Consider the following 14,331-nt stretch of genomic DNA (forward strand, 5'->3'; position numbering starts at 1 on the left):
CAGGAGGGGGAGCTGTTTGCCTGCTTTGCACCCATAACTTACGGAGCAAACATCAATTACGCGCATGGTGCAAACGGCTCGCCGGAGCACACAGCATAAAAGCAAAATATTTTCCTCTCGAAACATCTCAGCTTCCAATCCCCATTTGGCTGCACGGTTCAACCACCTCACAAATTGTTCATTACTCACTGCCTATGGCTTGCAATGTTGGTAATCATGTGCTGCACAAAGGCAAGCGCAATCATGATGAAGCTTATATTGACAATTGCAAACATTGATGCTTGGGCATAATTGAATCTTTTCGTCCGCAACTCGACCACCTCAGCTCGAGCTAAGCTCATCACGAGCAATTAGAAATGAGTGAGAATTCCTAGTCACTGTCACTCCGAGCGCCACCTCCATGCACAACCCTTCACGAGTTCCACGGCCTTCCTCCCCCCCCCCCAAAACCTTTTATTTTCCCCTCTACGCTTCTGCATATGCTAGAGCTCGTCGTTGCCGAAAAAGAATCTTTTTCCCTGAGCGTGCGAGTGTGGACGAAGAAGCAAAAGTATACTATGGAGCCACATACACAACAGACGGAGTGGACTTTGCCCAAAGAAGTCAACCTGGTTTCTGGTTTATTTCAGTATAGACAATGAGAAACTGGGCGGACTGAGTGGGAGACATGATGTTTGGGTCTTTAGGAGTTTCTATCTGTACAGAGTAGACCGAGATTTATGATGCTCAGTGCATTGGCATTATGAGACACGATACTCTCAATATTAGATAAAAGTAATAAGAGAATTCATGATAATTCCTCCCATCTAGTGTATTATGCAAATTTCATGCATCCTAGGGAGCATATTTTGCGTAAAGTGGAGGTGAGCTTTTTTCATTCCAAGTATACTCCGTTCCGAGAGCCAGGCGATAGTAATTCATTTTGTTTCCATGCAGGGCGAGCCTTACTTCTTCCAAAATGCGTCGGCATCAGGATGGATCTTCCACCCTGGCCTCACTCCTTTTCTCTCCTCCCGCTTCTTGTAAATATCAATGCCAAATCTATCTTTCGTACTGTCCGCCAGCTGCTGAATACCACCTGGGCACGCCTTCTTCACCGCTTCCTCAGACGTGAAACTACCCATAAGTTGAGGCGCACCCATGGGCACCGCGTCACCTCGGTCTACTTGCCACATGTGATATGTTTTGCCATAAAGAGGCACCACGTTTTCCATTTCTGCGAGTTCGGTTTTGTCCCAGACGGCTGCGGGTGTACCTGAATATGTTTAAAACGATCATCCCATTAGCTACTCGCTTCTCCCTGATAAGGGGTACGTGGAAAGGAAAGCTTTACCCTTTGGAGCCGACATAACGAGCATTCCGCTCTTGACTTCGAATTCATGGGAATGCCATAATTCGCGCTCTTCCTTGGGAAGCGATTCGTATATTTTTGGCGTGATCATGTACTCCACTCCAATGAGGCGGGCATTTTTTTCAGGGGAGTCATAGATGAGACACTGCCTGAAGTCTACAAGTTGTATTCCGGCCATTAGTTATGAATTCCAGGACGCACGGAAAGATAAGGTTTGTACTGACCTGCATTTACGTGGCTACAATAGTGATTGGCCTCCACGCATCGGGTGGGATCGTCTGCATACACATGATATGCATGTAAATGGGCGCATATTTGGTTGACAGGCTTGAAGTTTTGAATCATCGATGCTCCGATTGTGAGCGCTTTGTTTTCCAGTGTCATAGGTTCGCCGGGAACCTCTTTTGCGCCTGCTTGTGACATGGCTGTTGCGACGAATCTGTGTTTCCTGCTGAAAGAGAGGTTAAGATATTTGATCTCTGGGCAAAAGCGACCATTCCCAGTTGTCGCTATTGGTATTGAATCTATAGGGTACTCGTTTATATATCTTCGCCCAAGCATACTCCATGAGAGTGACGTCATAAGTGGCCTATCAACAGGTTACAGCAAGTGTCAAACTCCATATATTTAGCCAAATACAATACACTGAGGACAAGATCAAAATCAAGATATAACAAATTCCCCACCTGGTCGCCGAGCTTTGAATCTTACGTTTGTGATGCGGTACTCGGGAGCCTTGCTCACCTTCCGGGGTTTAAGCCGTCCGCGTTGTTGATATTGATTATTTATGTCACGGATCTACGCAGCATTCTTCATTTCTCTCAAGGCATTCATAACATCCACAGGGCTTGTCATCCCTGTAGCCTTTTGCATCTCGGGGTCCTGTGAAGCGGAATACGTCAGTCGCCGAATACCATGGGGGGGTGTATCCTAGCTACGCACCGTGACTCTCATGAAAACGTTATGTAACTAGAAGACCTTGAGTTAGTCACTACACTAAAAGAGGCTGGCTCGAGGAGAATGCACGCATGGGCATACCTTTTCATCCCCAATAGTAAATTTACCCTCCGTTCGCGAATTATTTTCGCAATAGACCTGGAGCTTTTTGATCGGCTCTGACTGCGATACCGAGAGACAGAACTTCACGTTGGATTTGGTATACTCGTGACCGGGCTACGCGAGGATGATCTTGATCAGCATCTGTCCGAAACAGAACTGAATCCGATCCTTCCTAGATATCATTTCCGGTACCAGCGGTGTAAACTTACGTAGACTTTGGTATCGTCTGGCAGCGTTGCAAGAACCTCATTAAGAGCCCTGTGCATCTCTTGGGCGTTGCCCTCGAAGAATCGGCCACATCCTAGCATCATGGTAAGCATTCATTATCCTCAACCGATAGCGCGCAACCAACCGGCAATAAATAGAGTATCTCCGGTAAATACCACCCGCTGGTTTCCGTCTTCAGCAAAGTAGCAGATACTATCTTGCGTGTGACATGGGGTATGTAGGGCAGTCACAGTTATACGATCGCCAATTTTGAATTTTTCACCATGAGCTGGAGTCTTGGTGACCATCTTGCAATCCTTGCCACCGATCACGTCGAGATTTCCAAATTGCTGAAGCTAATATCCGCAATCGGAATTTGTCAATTTGATATTGCACCAAGAAGGCAGACTAGACTTGAGCACGGAAATAACACTTACAATTCCATCGTTCCCACCAGCATGATCCCAGTGGCTATATAGTGGTCAGTTTTGTCATAACATGAAGCCCATGGTGGTGTATATGTACTGACTGATGTGTATTGATAATGGCTTTCAGATTAATCTTGCCGGAATCGATATGTGACTTCAGAACGGGAATTACCCTAACCTCTCCATCCGTCAGCATTCCCGATACTGCCGAATGCACCTCCAACAGCCAAAAAAGGATGCCTTAAACATACTCCGGCGGATTTGCGGGATCGACGATCACAGCATCCTTAGTCGGCTCATCGGATATCAGATAGGCATAGTTGTTGCCCTTGCCAGTCCCTGTCGCATGGTCCCGTTTCCATCAGCGAAGCCAACACTTAGGAATCCAAAATGAATTCCTACATAATGATATGGCCATACAACGCATTTTCTACCGGAGGAAGACATACACATGGGAATCGATTCGATATGCATTTTGCGTTTGGATACCAATCTAGATATACCTGAAGATGATATCAGCTCTATAAAGGGCCGTCTTGAAAGCATGGGTTTGCGGAGATGATATGCGATTATACAATTGAAGGAACGGGCAAATACTCCGTTAAGTACGGAGTGCTGTGGGAGAATGTTGTGGGAGATGCGGGGTGACGTCTTTCGCGTTGAGAGCTCGGCTCGGCTTCCTGGCTAGCTTGGGCTTGCCAAGCCAATTTCGGAGGAAGCTTCAACACCAAACTGCGAGGAGCACTCCGTACTTGCGACAGTCTTCGATGAAATCCAACAAAAGGGTTACTGATTCGTTTGTTCTATATTGCTCATACCTCGTAGCACTTGGGTTTGGCATTCTCAGTTCACTAAATTGAAACTTCTGAAATGCAAGCAGGTTCATACATCACAAACCTTGCTATATTTCCAGCAGATGGTTATTTAAAACTACATTTTCCACGGCCGGGCGACTCGGCTGTTCTCCAGTCGTTCAAAACGTTTCACAGCTGGTATACTTCCGGCTCGGTCATCCGCAAGCGCGTTCTACTCCATGTAGACATCGGCCAAATCGGATATCTCAAGCATTTGGTATGCCTAGCACTCGGATCCCTCATTTATCATTACAATGTTGCTCAGGTTCATATTCCTGGAGCATCAGCGAAACCTTAGAATTGCTAATCATTTCTGCAACAGGGAATCTTTTAGTTATTGATAATTACCGTACCTTGGGGAAGGAATTATACGCTGCATAAGCAGCAGAACGGCAACCCTAAACCCTGGTACCCCGTTAAAACGATAGCTATGCCCTAGACCACGCCTATAGGCCAGAAAATGCGCTTTCGCTCTAAAGTCCAGCCATGATCTCGTAGGCTGGTCATATGTAGCCCAGTTTCCGATTCGTGTCTTGTGGCTTCTTGAGAGATGCGCGCGGATCTAGCAGATAACTCCGACCAGTCTCTGCAGCTCTCGATTAAATTATGAAGGCGATCCCTCCAATATCCCCCTCCATTTCGGCAAACTGCTTGGGCATAGGATAGAATCAAATATTGTTTTCGAAGCAGAGCCCACGAGCTCGACTTCAGCACGTGTTCAAACCATCCGTAAACGCCCTCTCTGTAGGGATCTTTTGCTGCATCCAATGACATAGAAAGAGACAGTAAGTCTGCCATCTCGTCTGCGAATTTTGTCAAGAATGGCGTGTAATGTCGGCATATCTCCTTCAGGAAGTCATCCCATGTGGACAAAATATGGTCCATTCGATCTCCAAGACTTCAAATAGATCAAATTGTTAGCATTAAAAACGCATTGGAGTTTAAGAAGGCGCATACCTCCTTGTTTCCGGTACCAGGACGCCCGGCCGCAGAAGCGCCCTCACAAGAAGCCTATTCCCACCATTTTCGCTCTCACAAATGGCGACGAGCTCACGTATGCTTGATGCCAAATTTAGCTTTCTACTTCCGTCACTCCGTCCTGCCCTGTTCTCTGTGAGAGGTTGTAAAATACCCCAAATGGCATCGCTCAGAGCTTGTTCAGATGAATGTGAATTATCCAGTGGACCCAACTCCGCCGGAATGTTAGCTCCAATCTTCTCCCAGTAGAACTCCCACAGCCACTCAAGCGATCTTTGAGCTGCGTTTCGTAAAACCACCAGGGAGGGGAGTTCGCGATGTGTTGCTTCGTGACGTAATTCCACAAATGACGCCGGTACCCCAAGTGTCATGGCTTTTTGGTACATGGTTTGTCTCCTTCCATGTAGTTTGGAATCTACCAGCCCAGTGATAAATCTGAAACGCTACATTAGCCACAGGCAGACAAATATGAAATGTTCCAATGCGGTAAGCGAATAATAGGTTGATCATTTATCTTACCTACAAAACGCTGATGAATACGTCGCGCGTATCGAAAATATCGAATTCTTGCCTGGGTCATCATGCAAAATCGCGTCCGTCAAAAGCGCCGTCGCCTCCACGGCATGCGGCAGATTTCCTCGGACTTTCCAGACCCATACCTATTTCACGTCAGAACATAGGAAAAGGTAATAGAACTGATAAGCAGCATACAATACTAGAGGCTTTGGGCCGCATGTCGGGTCCCTGGTAACCAGGTGGCGGATAAAATTGATCTCGCACTGCAACGAGCTGGGAGTACTCCTTCCAGGGAGTGAATGTTAATTGCGGCATGTTATATGATTCAATGACAACATTATCTTTTGAGTTTCTTCGCTTATAGGCGATAGAAGCGGGTCTGAACTCGAAAGTGACTCTGGCAAGCGAAATGCTAATAGCGGCAGCTCAGGATCATGGGGTAGGAAGATTGATATGCGAATGAAATGAAAATATGGGTATCAATGCTCTATGCTTTGGAAAGAGAGAAAGAGGGGATAAATGTTAGATTCCGAAAGACTTAAACTTCAAATCTTGGAACGAAATGAAACAACCATATTCAATGTCGTCCTGGGTGTTAGTTGTTGGAGCTCCTTTCCGACCTGAAGGCGTTCTTTGGCATTCTCGCCGAATTTGATGGGCGAAGATAAAGTTTGAATTTAGATTAAAGCTAAAATGCTTAGCCTAACCATCATCTCATTTAAACCAATTAAATGTCGTGCTACGGTAGTGTTATGTAATCAATCAAATTCTTTCTTGCAAATTTTTTTTCCTCTGGAATTTGAACCTGCTCATTATCATCATCATTCAATAAATATACACTGGTGTATCCATGGGTGTTAATAGTTAATATGGTACAAAGACAAGAATAGCTAAGACGCTCATCAAAGCAGCAGCCCATCAAAAATTAGTACGCCTATGAATATTTCGGATAGCAAGGGCGGCTTAAACCAGGTCAAGGATTAGCCAGTTTCAGACTTCGCGTCGTCATCGTCGTCGCTTTCGAGAGGGGGTGGACTGAAAGTCTCCTCCAACTTCAGTCCTTTTCCAACCAGTGGCTCGGCTCTAAACAAAGGACCACCAATGGCACCAATCCTATAATGATTTGGTCTCGATGATTCATCCCACGAGACCGCATCGGGCTCATCATATAAACCAACTCCGACAAGGACCTCCTCTGATTTGTTGGTGCTTTCCGAAGAGAATGATGGAGGGGTTTTCGGTTCAGGAAACTCTCGGTATGAAAACAGTTCTGGCGAGGAAGCCGCGGTAGTATCTCTGGATATCGGAACGCGACAGTTTAGAGGCGTATTTGCGCGTGGTGAATGAGAATACTCAGAGTCGATCGAAGATGATGATACCATAGGTATATATGTCGGCCAGTCAGACTCCGGTTCAGGCTCTTGATAACTCACAGGCTGTTGTGGCGGTAAATAACTGTCAAACGGTGACTGGGTAGAAATCGTTTCGAATTGGGGTTGATTGTTGGCAAGAGCTGACATCTCAGCAAATCCCCAGTCCATGAAGCTGTCGGATGCAGGCGTAACTTGGGCATTTGCTGAAACATCCTCTTTTGTCGTCGGAGGTATTGCCAAAGGGAGAGCAAGTTGATAGCTCGGCATGGGTGCTAGATCGAGACGTGATGCAGTTGCCTTCTGGAGAGCAGCATAAAAGCTTGCCGCTAGCTTGTCACTTTGGGTGGAAAAGCGACGACACGATCCACTCTTGGGCATTATATCTCCTCTCACACAGTTTCGGGGGCTGTTTCCAGCGCTGGCGACCTTAGTGATACGGTTCGAGTGTCTCCTTGCCAGGCCACCGAAATGTACAGGGTACATATATCCAGGACTCCCACTCAAGTCGATAGAAGATATCGTATCAAATTGAGCCATCGTGTCTTGGAAGAAAGTGATAAAGAGGAAGACAGATTTGAAGGAAGAATACAGAGTATTCCTCTTACGATGGACGGGAGAGCAGATAAAGAGAGAAAAAAAGGATGCAAATAGTAGGGTTTATGAGCTAATAATCCTACTTGGATGTGCTGGCCTGCTTCATAATAGGAAAGTCATATCGGCTGGCATGCGTAACATGGAAAAACCGGCCGCTTGGGACTGGACATCATACACAGCTTTGTTAGCCGTGGACAGTGGAGAGTGGGTGCAGTGTTCCCGGTGTTATGTCGTGAAGTTACCATCTCGCAGCCATTATTGACTAGCCTAACAATGCAGTTAGCGCTGGATCTGTTTGACAAGCCGAGCTTCCAGAATGTATCCTTGACTCGCAACTGGATCCCAGCCAGACAAGGTGGTGGAGAGATCAAGGTTTGGAGAACGGAGCAGGCGAAAATGAAAAAGAAAAAGAAAAAGAAAAATTACTTCCTTTGGTAGCGCCAAGTTTGGGTTTGCAGCTAATTTTATTGGGGAAACACCTCCTGCAGGGACAGGAAGCAGGGCCCCAGCCGCTGATGTGCGGGTGATGTTGTAACAAATTGTGATGGGCCCTCCAGCCTCCAGGATTGGATTTTCTAACCTTAAGCCTTGCGAGCCCCGAAGGCCAGAGCCCACAAGTTAAATCCAGGCGACTAGCATCTCCGAACCACCCGTATCATAAAATACGGTGGATACGTCCAGAGTACCGACTGAGCATGTATGGGCGCGGCGCATGTGTTGAGACGGCCGAAGAACACGGCACCTAATTGGCTGAACACTTTTCTTGCAGGGGTGAGCTGTTCATGCCATCCCGTTATTACCAATTCCATGTCATGTACGGAATAATACTGCCCATCCCCGAAGCCATCCATGCCGTGGATGGAGTCATCCACCTATCCAAACATCGCCATGAATGTCACATCACACAACGGAGTAACCGCTCGGTACTCCGTACGGGGCTGGTGCGATTTTAATAATTTGTGCATTAAGGATCAACATCCACTGTATGGAATTTCTGCAAAGTTCGGAGAAACATGTGATGACACTTGCTCAGAGCCCTGTGGCTAGTTTTCCAATTTGACTAGCAGGTATGCTGTTCCTGGAGGATACAGCAAGAATTCGTTAGGTATTTTACAGTGCGGAGTACAGAGTACAACCGTCCACCGTGCCCCGTACACAGTAGTCAATAAAATTATGCCGGACGGTACCCCGTGCTCCATCTCTTCTCGGCGTTTGCCATGATTTGATTGCTGAAGGTGCTCCACGATGGACTCCCAAGGTTTGAGGCCAAAAAAGACGAAGAGAAAGGGGGTGCCCACCATCTCCCTACATACGCGCAGCAATGCATATTTTTACAACTTGCCCCATCACAAAATCCTGTCCCAGATGTGGATTATCCATCATCGCCACAATCTTAAGAGTCGCCGACCAAAAAGTTCGCCATCCACGAGGAATTCCCATTGCGCCGGTTGCGAATTCGTACGTCATCCGGAAGAAGGGCGCAGTTTTTCTGGGAGGTGGCTCGGTCCTGCCGGCGCGCAGATTTTTGGGCGATAACCGTAACTCTGAGTCGGCGACGTTATGTGACTACGTACTCCGTACTCCGTAACCATTCGGTACCGTACCTTGCAATACAGTACAAAAAAGCTGAGTATTTTTGGCATCACATATTTATCACGTGAGTGTGTCTGAAAAGCCTGGGTCCCCAAGCCAGTGATTGAGACGACAATCAAAGGCAGAACGCGATGTGACATCAGAAGCGAAACCGGATCTTCTGACGCGACGGACGCAGTGAGGCGGATCCTCCCTCTTTGGGACGCCCGCGGCCATTTCAGGCAGCGCAGAAAGCGCGCGTCCCCGTGGACCATGGTCGCCGAACCACAAGGACGGCGTGACAATGCCAGACATACATGTAGATTTATCCGCATGTGCTAAGGAAATTCAACGCAATGTATGGCCACCCAACAGACTTTTGAGGAAGCCACTGAGAGTCTGCGACACCCGGTGAAACCTGGTCCTTGACTTGTGGAAGAGTTGGAATATGTCTTCTGACAATGAGAGGGTTCCTAACCCGTTTCAAGGTTGCTGGATCGAGGAGAAATAACGCAAGAGTTGGGAGAAGGAATCGGTTGGGTGGCTTCCATGCGAGGGACAAAGGCACAGGGTCTGAAATTTAGGGCCATTGATAGCGGTTCGGCAAACTTGTAACTAGTTAACTCAAATAGTGGTTGCGGTGCTTCTCAAGCCTCGAAAGGACATGGCCCTCAGACAATGGGCTATCTTGACCTATTATTATCTTCATGTCAAAGCATGCATGATCTCCTGGGTGAGGGCATTATAATTTGACAATTATTACGGAGTACCGTGTACCATTATTAGTTTGTGAGGTTTTCACCGCACAGCTGAGGGCACAAGGGTCATTGTTTATGCATGCATGCCTTACCACGCCCCATCTCGGAGCCAGAGATCACGTTCAGCAGGCCGAAGACATGGTTATTGCTTTTGATTTGATCGGCTCAGAGTATTAAACCAGGGATAAGAATTCGAGCACAGAGGCTTTCCTCAGCCTCCAAATTCCGATCTCATCTCTCCAAAGTCCTTAACTCCCCCACACGTTGTTACTTGTAACATAGACAAAAACAGGATGAGATCATCGCCGTTTTATCGTATTTCTAGAATGTCCCCATCTTTTTAAGAGAGGGTTGGTTTGCGTTCATCAAGCGGAGTTACGAGCTTCCAAGCCTTTGAAAGAATTTAGCTCGGCAGGGCCGATCGCTGACATGGTGAATCTTCTGAATAATCCCGATCCTGAGCAACAAGTCTGAATATGGACGAAGTAGTGATGGCCGAGCCATGGGTCTGGGTTTCCATCGCCCTTCAGATCTTCCTCTTCCGTCCCTTTCTGCATCGCCAGCACGAGGGTTCGAGATCAGCGGGACGAGACGGGACAGAGAAAAGAAAAACTTCTCATCCATCTCCTCCGTATACCCACATCCATTGTGCATACATATTCTTGGGAACAAGTCGCTTACTCCTCCGTAATATGTAATTTTGGCAAACACCAGGATAATAAATCAGTTTCAGAAATCAGGGTTCGTCCGCGAGACGATCTCGATTGCACTTCTCCTCGCCCCATCGAAGAAGGAAAAAAGGCCCGTAAGGCCCACCTCAGTCAATGCCTGGTCGCGGAGCCCTTCACGATGGGCGCGTTTTGGCTAACGATCCCTCCAACGCGGCAATGCCGCTAAGGTGTTCCAGTCAAACCCCACAGTTTAGTTAGGTACCATCTCTGGGAGAACCAACACCAGGACCGGAACCCCGTGAGAAATCCTTTCCAGATCACAAGGCCTTCGCTTCCTCTTGAAAGTCTGAGCTGAAAGAAAGCGGGTTACTGCTTGGCTCGGACCTCGCAAATCGGGCTGGACGGGAACACGGCATCATGTATTTTATGGACTTGCACATGCATACTTCCGAAGAAACGTACAAATGGGCTTTCAACAACTCGTGCGTCTCTCGCTAAGTTGGACAGCGGGCGTTTGCCTGGGCTTCATTTTAGTGATTAGATTGCATGCGCAATGCGATCGTAGAATTGTATGCCGTCTTGTTATTCCTCAGCCCCACACTGTATTTGAAACATGTCTTTATCCAGTTGTTGTTCAGGGTGCAGGTCTCTGATTCTGGCTGCCCTTTTGCTCAAGAATGGGTTCGAGGATGTGATGCCCCACCACATGCAGCATGGAGATGAAAGTATCCTTGGGTGGGAAACTCAACCAACAACCTCACTAACTAATAAGGAGCCGCCCAAGGTGAACGCACGTCCGACTTCCAGGGTTTGCTAGCGAACGAAATGCTACCTCAAACGAAACTTACCGCATGACGGGTCTGCCGCTCACTCCTCGTCCCTGGTCCATGGAAACGCCTTTCTTTTAATGTCTGGGACCGTCGGTTCTAACGTGCCTATCCTCGACAGAGCCATCCATCCGTTCTCGTCGCTCAAAGAACTCTAAGAACTCTTCGTCATTTTTCCAACCACCCTCGTATCGTGCAGGCTGTCGAATCAGGATCCGGGGATTGGAGACGACGAGCGTCACGACCCATCACATCTTCTCCCTCATGGTTCGGGGAAAAAAAGAAAATAAATCAAAATAAAAATTGCCAACCCGTACTCCGAACGGCGTGCTCCATAATGTTGCGTCATTCAACCGAAAGGAGAGTTCTTTCGATCTTCCTCCTCCATACGGCGGCTCTCCTTGTGGAAGCGAGCTGTATCGCCAACTGTCCAGTCAGTTCGTTAGTGTGAGTTAACGACGGAGTAACTCACTTCCCCGTACTCCGTAACTCCGTCCATCTTCCTTCGCTTCGGTCAAAGCGTCGGTCCAGCCGCATCTTACAGTTTGTGGATTCCACATATCCGTCTTTATGTCTGTCGCATGACTAATCGTATGCATGGAGACCCTTCTAATTCTCGTCATACGCAACTTTGAGATGGTGCTGCGGAAACTTGCCGTTTTCAGCCCGGATGGCGAGCATTAACAGCGTCAAAAAAGTGACAAGGGGGTGAACCCAGGTGCGTGTTGGATGTGATGCAAGCCAACAAGGAAATGCTTTCTCAGCGTACTCTGTCGAGACCTGAGTACTAGATGATGCGCGCAATGCTCTGACAGTGCACGCGTGAATTTTCGTCACAATGAATGTAGCCCCGCCGCAAAATCCTTTCGGTAACAAGCCACGAATCAACATTTTAATGATACGCCCCATAAGTAACTATCCCTTACTGTCATGCACTATGGCAAATGGTGTTTGCGACATGTTTCTGTCCTCTGGATCGACCTTGGAGTTGCTCCACACGGAGGACACACCTATACTTCGTACTCCATATTGCAAAAAAAAAAAAAAAAAAGGAAAAAGGCCAGCTCTCGCTTGTCCAACCTTTCGAACCCAAATTATTCCTTAAATAGTCAATGCGTCTTGGAGACGCTTTGGCATTGGTTACATTCTCCCACCAGGATGGAACAGGAGATCAATTCCGTCTCTGGTTTGACAAGCATCACCCGGCACTAGGATGCTGGATCATTGGTACATATTCCCGCCCCCCGGCGGCGGTGCGGTCGTTAATTATATTTTTGAGTGAGTCGTTCAGGTCTGGTTGTAGTCTGCTGACAAGATCTTCATGATTCCTCTTTACATCAACGTTCCCCTAGTGACTCTTCCAGTCGGAATGATTCATACAGGGAACATTGTGCCTTTGGCAAACGGTTGTATGGGTGTCCAATACAGTGTCTCACTGCTCAAGGTCCTGCAGCCTGCCGGGCATCATTCACAAGCCACAGCAGTTGCGATTTCTTGTCCTGTTTGGAACGGAAACCCAGTTACTCTGAGTACAGCACTCACTTGTAGGCTGCAGGCATGCATCCAAGAAATCCTTCAATGCTTGACATTCAGAAGTCGATTATCATACCATGCCTGCTGGTCTGTGAATTTGAGACACAGAGGTACTCTGCGCAAAAAGTATGACTGACCTTGTGGTTTTTCTTGGAATGCCGGTGACAGTCCTATTTCCAATTCCGTCCAGTGACTGGTTTCACTTACGAGCAACGGTCATCGGCCGAACCATGACAACCATCTAAACCATCTAATCCCTGCTCATTAGCTGGGAGGGATACCCGAATTAAATGAGAGGCTCAGATTCAAAAGAGATCCTCGGTGACTTGTTTAATCACTAGCTCGGACAATCGAACATCGGATGCATCGACATATTCTGTACTACCGACCTATCCAGGCGGTCAAGACGATTGTCAAGTTCAAGAGCAGGCGTACAAGGAAACAAGGGGCCTCAAGATGTGGCAAGCTCCAGCTATTGGTCCATTTGGCTCCTTTAGTTTATTGCTCTTACATAAGTTTTATAGTCGTCCGTACGGAGTGCTTTGAGGGTGTCTATCTCAGAAAATCAACGAAGATTGCCTGCAGCCAAATCACTGGTAACAGCTGAGAGACAGACCTGTGATTCTTTCGGTGTTTCGATTGATCTGCAAATGACCATTTGCGCACAACCTCGGGATATGACATGGATCACCTTGACACCGCACCTCCGGTTTTCAGCTCCAGTCGCATTCCTAGGAAGATCAGCCCGCTAGGTTTTCCATTTCCTTTCCTTTTCTTTTCCTTTCTTTCTTTCTTTCTTTCTTTTTCCTTTTTTTTTTTTTTTTGGTTGGGAAATCAAGCATTTGTACAGAGATACTCCGTGCTCGCCTGATCATTTTAGTAAACTTCTGCAGGTATGTTCCGTGCCTGTCTCACGCAATTTGTGGTTTACAGGCTGCATCCCAACACGCAGGCTGTAGAATTTCCAATGATTTGTGCGGTACATTTTGAATACATATTCTTGGTTCTGTTGATTGAAGTTTGAGCTTTCACTCCGGACCCCTGTCACCCTCTTGTAGCCGGTAATATGAAGCTTTTGCATCACCTGCGGCAGGGACATGCGGCCACGGGTAATACGGTGCAAGGATAGGTACTCCGCACAAATACCCATACGAGGTATCGAAATTACTAATTTATACAAAAATGGAAATGAAAAAGATTTTTCCTTCGACTCCTTGTTGTTGCTATCCCGCTGAATCTCCATGGTGGTTAAGATCGCCTACTGAGGGATTCAAACAAGATGTGTGCTTAACCTAGCTTCTCCCTGCCATAGTATTATCCAGCAAGAGAAGCTCAGCGCATGGTATCGCTCAACACGCGCGGAAAACGTATCCACTCTCGTGGTAGCATGGAAACTCCATGCTTGCCTGAGAACGTTCCTTTTCAAAAAATGAATTTTTCGAAAAGTCTTCCAGAAACCCGGATTATTCATTGAGCTCCGCGCAAAAAAATCTTACCTTCCTCGCATGAATTGATCTCCCATGTATATTCTGAGTGAAATGATCCTTTTCCAAACTTCTCCCATCGCACGCGGTATCTTTCTTTTCTCTTATCCGGGAATTCCGGCACAT

At 47.2% G+C, this 14,331-nt stretch overlaps 4 protein-coding genes across 4 annotated transcripts; all 4 read right to left on the reverse strand.

Annotated features, from left to right (window-relative positions):
- Nucleotides 1–834: 834 nt before the first annotated feature.
- On the reverse strand, nt 835–1,933 carry D8B26_007675 (uncharacterized protein; the record flags this gene model as incomplete). Its single annotated transcript, XM_003067175.2, has 3 exons — nt 835–1,255; nt 1,334–1,507; nt 1,576–1,933. The coding sequence occupies 3 exons, from the start codon at nt 1,931–1,933 to the stop codon at nt 945–947; spliced, it is 843 nt and encodes a 280-aa protein (XP_003067221.2). The 3' UTR covers nt 835–944.
- Nucleotides 1,934–2,149: 216 nt separating this feature from the next.
- On the reverse strand, nt 2,150–3,519 carry GLO2 (Cytoplasmic glyoxalase II; the record flags this gene model as incomplete). Its single annotated transcript, XM_003067176.1, has 9 exons — nt 2,150–2,233; nt 2,294–2,320; nt 2,390–2,524; nt 2,620–2,711; nt 2,763–2,973; nt 3,055–3,088; nt 3,147–3,218; nt 3,297–3,384; nt 3,495–3,519. The coding sequence occupies 9 exons, from the start codon at nt 3,517–3,519 to the stop codon at nt 2,150–2,152; spliced, it is 768 nt and encodes a 255-aa protein (XP_003067222.1).
- Nucleotides 3,520–4,218: 699 nt separating this feature from the next.
- On the reverse strand, nt 4,219–5,708 carry LAS1 (rRNA-processing protein las1; the record flags this gene model as incomplete). The annotated part of the gene is made up of 4 exons (XM_003067177.2): nt 4,219–4,797; nt 4,857–5,312; nt 5,397–5,536; nt 5,589–5,708. The coding sequence occupies 4 exons, from the start codon at nt 5,706–5,708 to the stop codon at nt 4,335–4,337; spliced, it is 1,179 nt and encodes a 392-aa protein (XP_003067223.2). The 3' UTR covers nt 4,219–4,334.
- Nucleotides 5,709–6,373: 665 nt separating this feature from the next.
- On the reverse strand, nt 6,374–7,303 carry D8B26_007678 (uncharacterized protein; the record flags this gene model as incomplete). The annotated part of the gene is made up of 1 exon (XM_003067178.1): nt 6,374–7,303. One exon carries the CDS (start codon nt 7,301–7,303, stop codon nt 6,374–6,376), a length of 930 nt encoding a protein of 309 aa, XP_003067224.1.
- Nucleotides 7,304–14,331: the final 7,028 nt, after the last annotated feature.

The sequence above is a fragment of the Coccidioides posadasii genome, chromosome 4 (genome assembly GCF_018416015.2).
Source record: "Coccidioides posadasii str. Silveira chromosome 4, complete sequence".
In the NCBI taxonomy this organism is placed as follows: Eukaryota; Fungi; Ascomycota; class Eurotiomycetes; order Onygenales; family Onygenaceae; genus Coccidioides; species Coccidioides posadasii.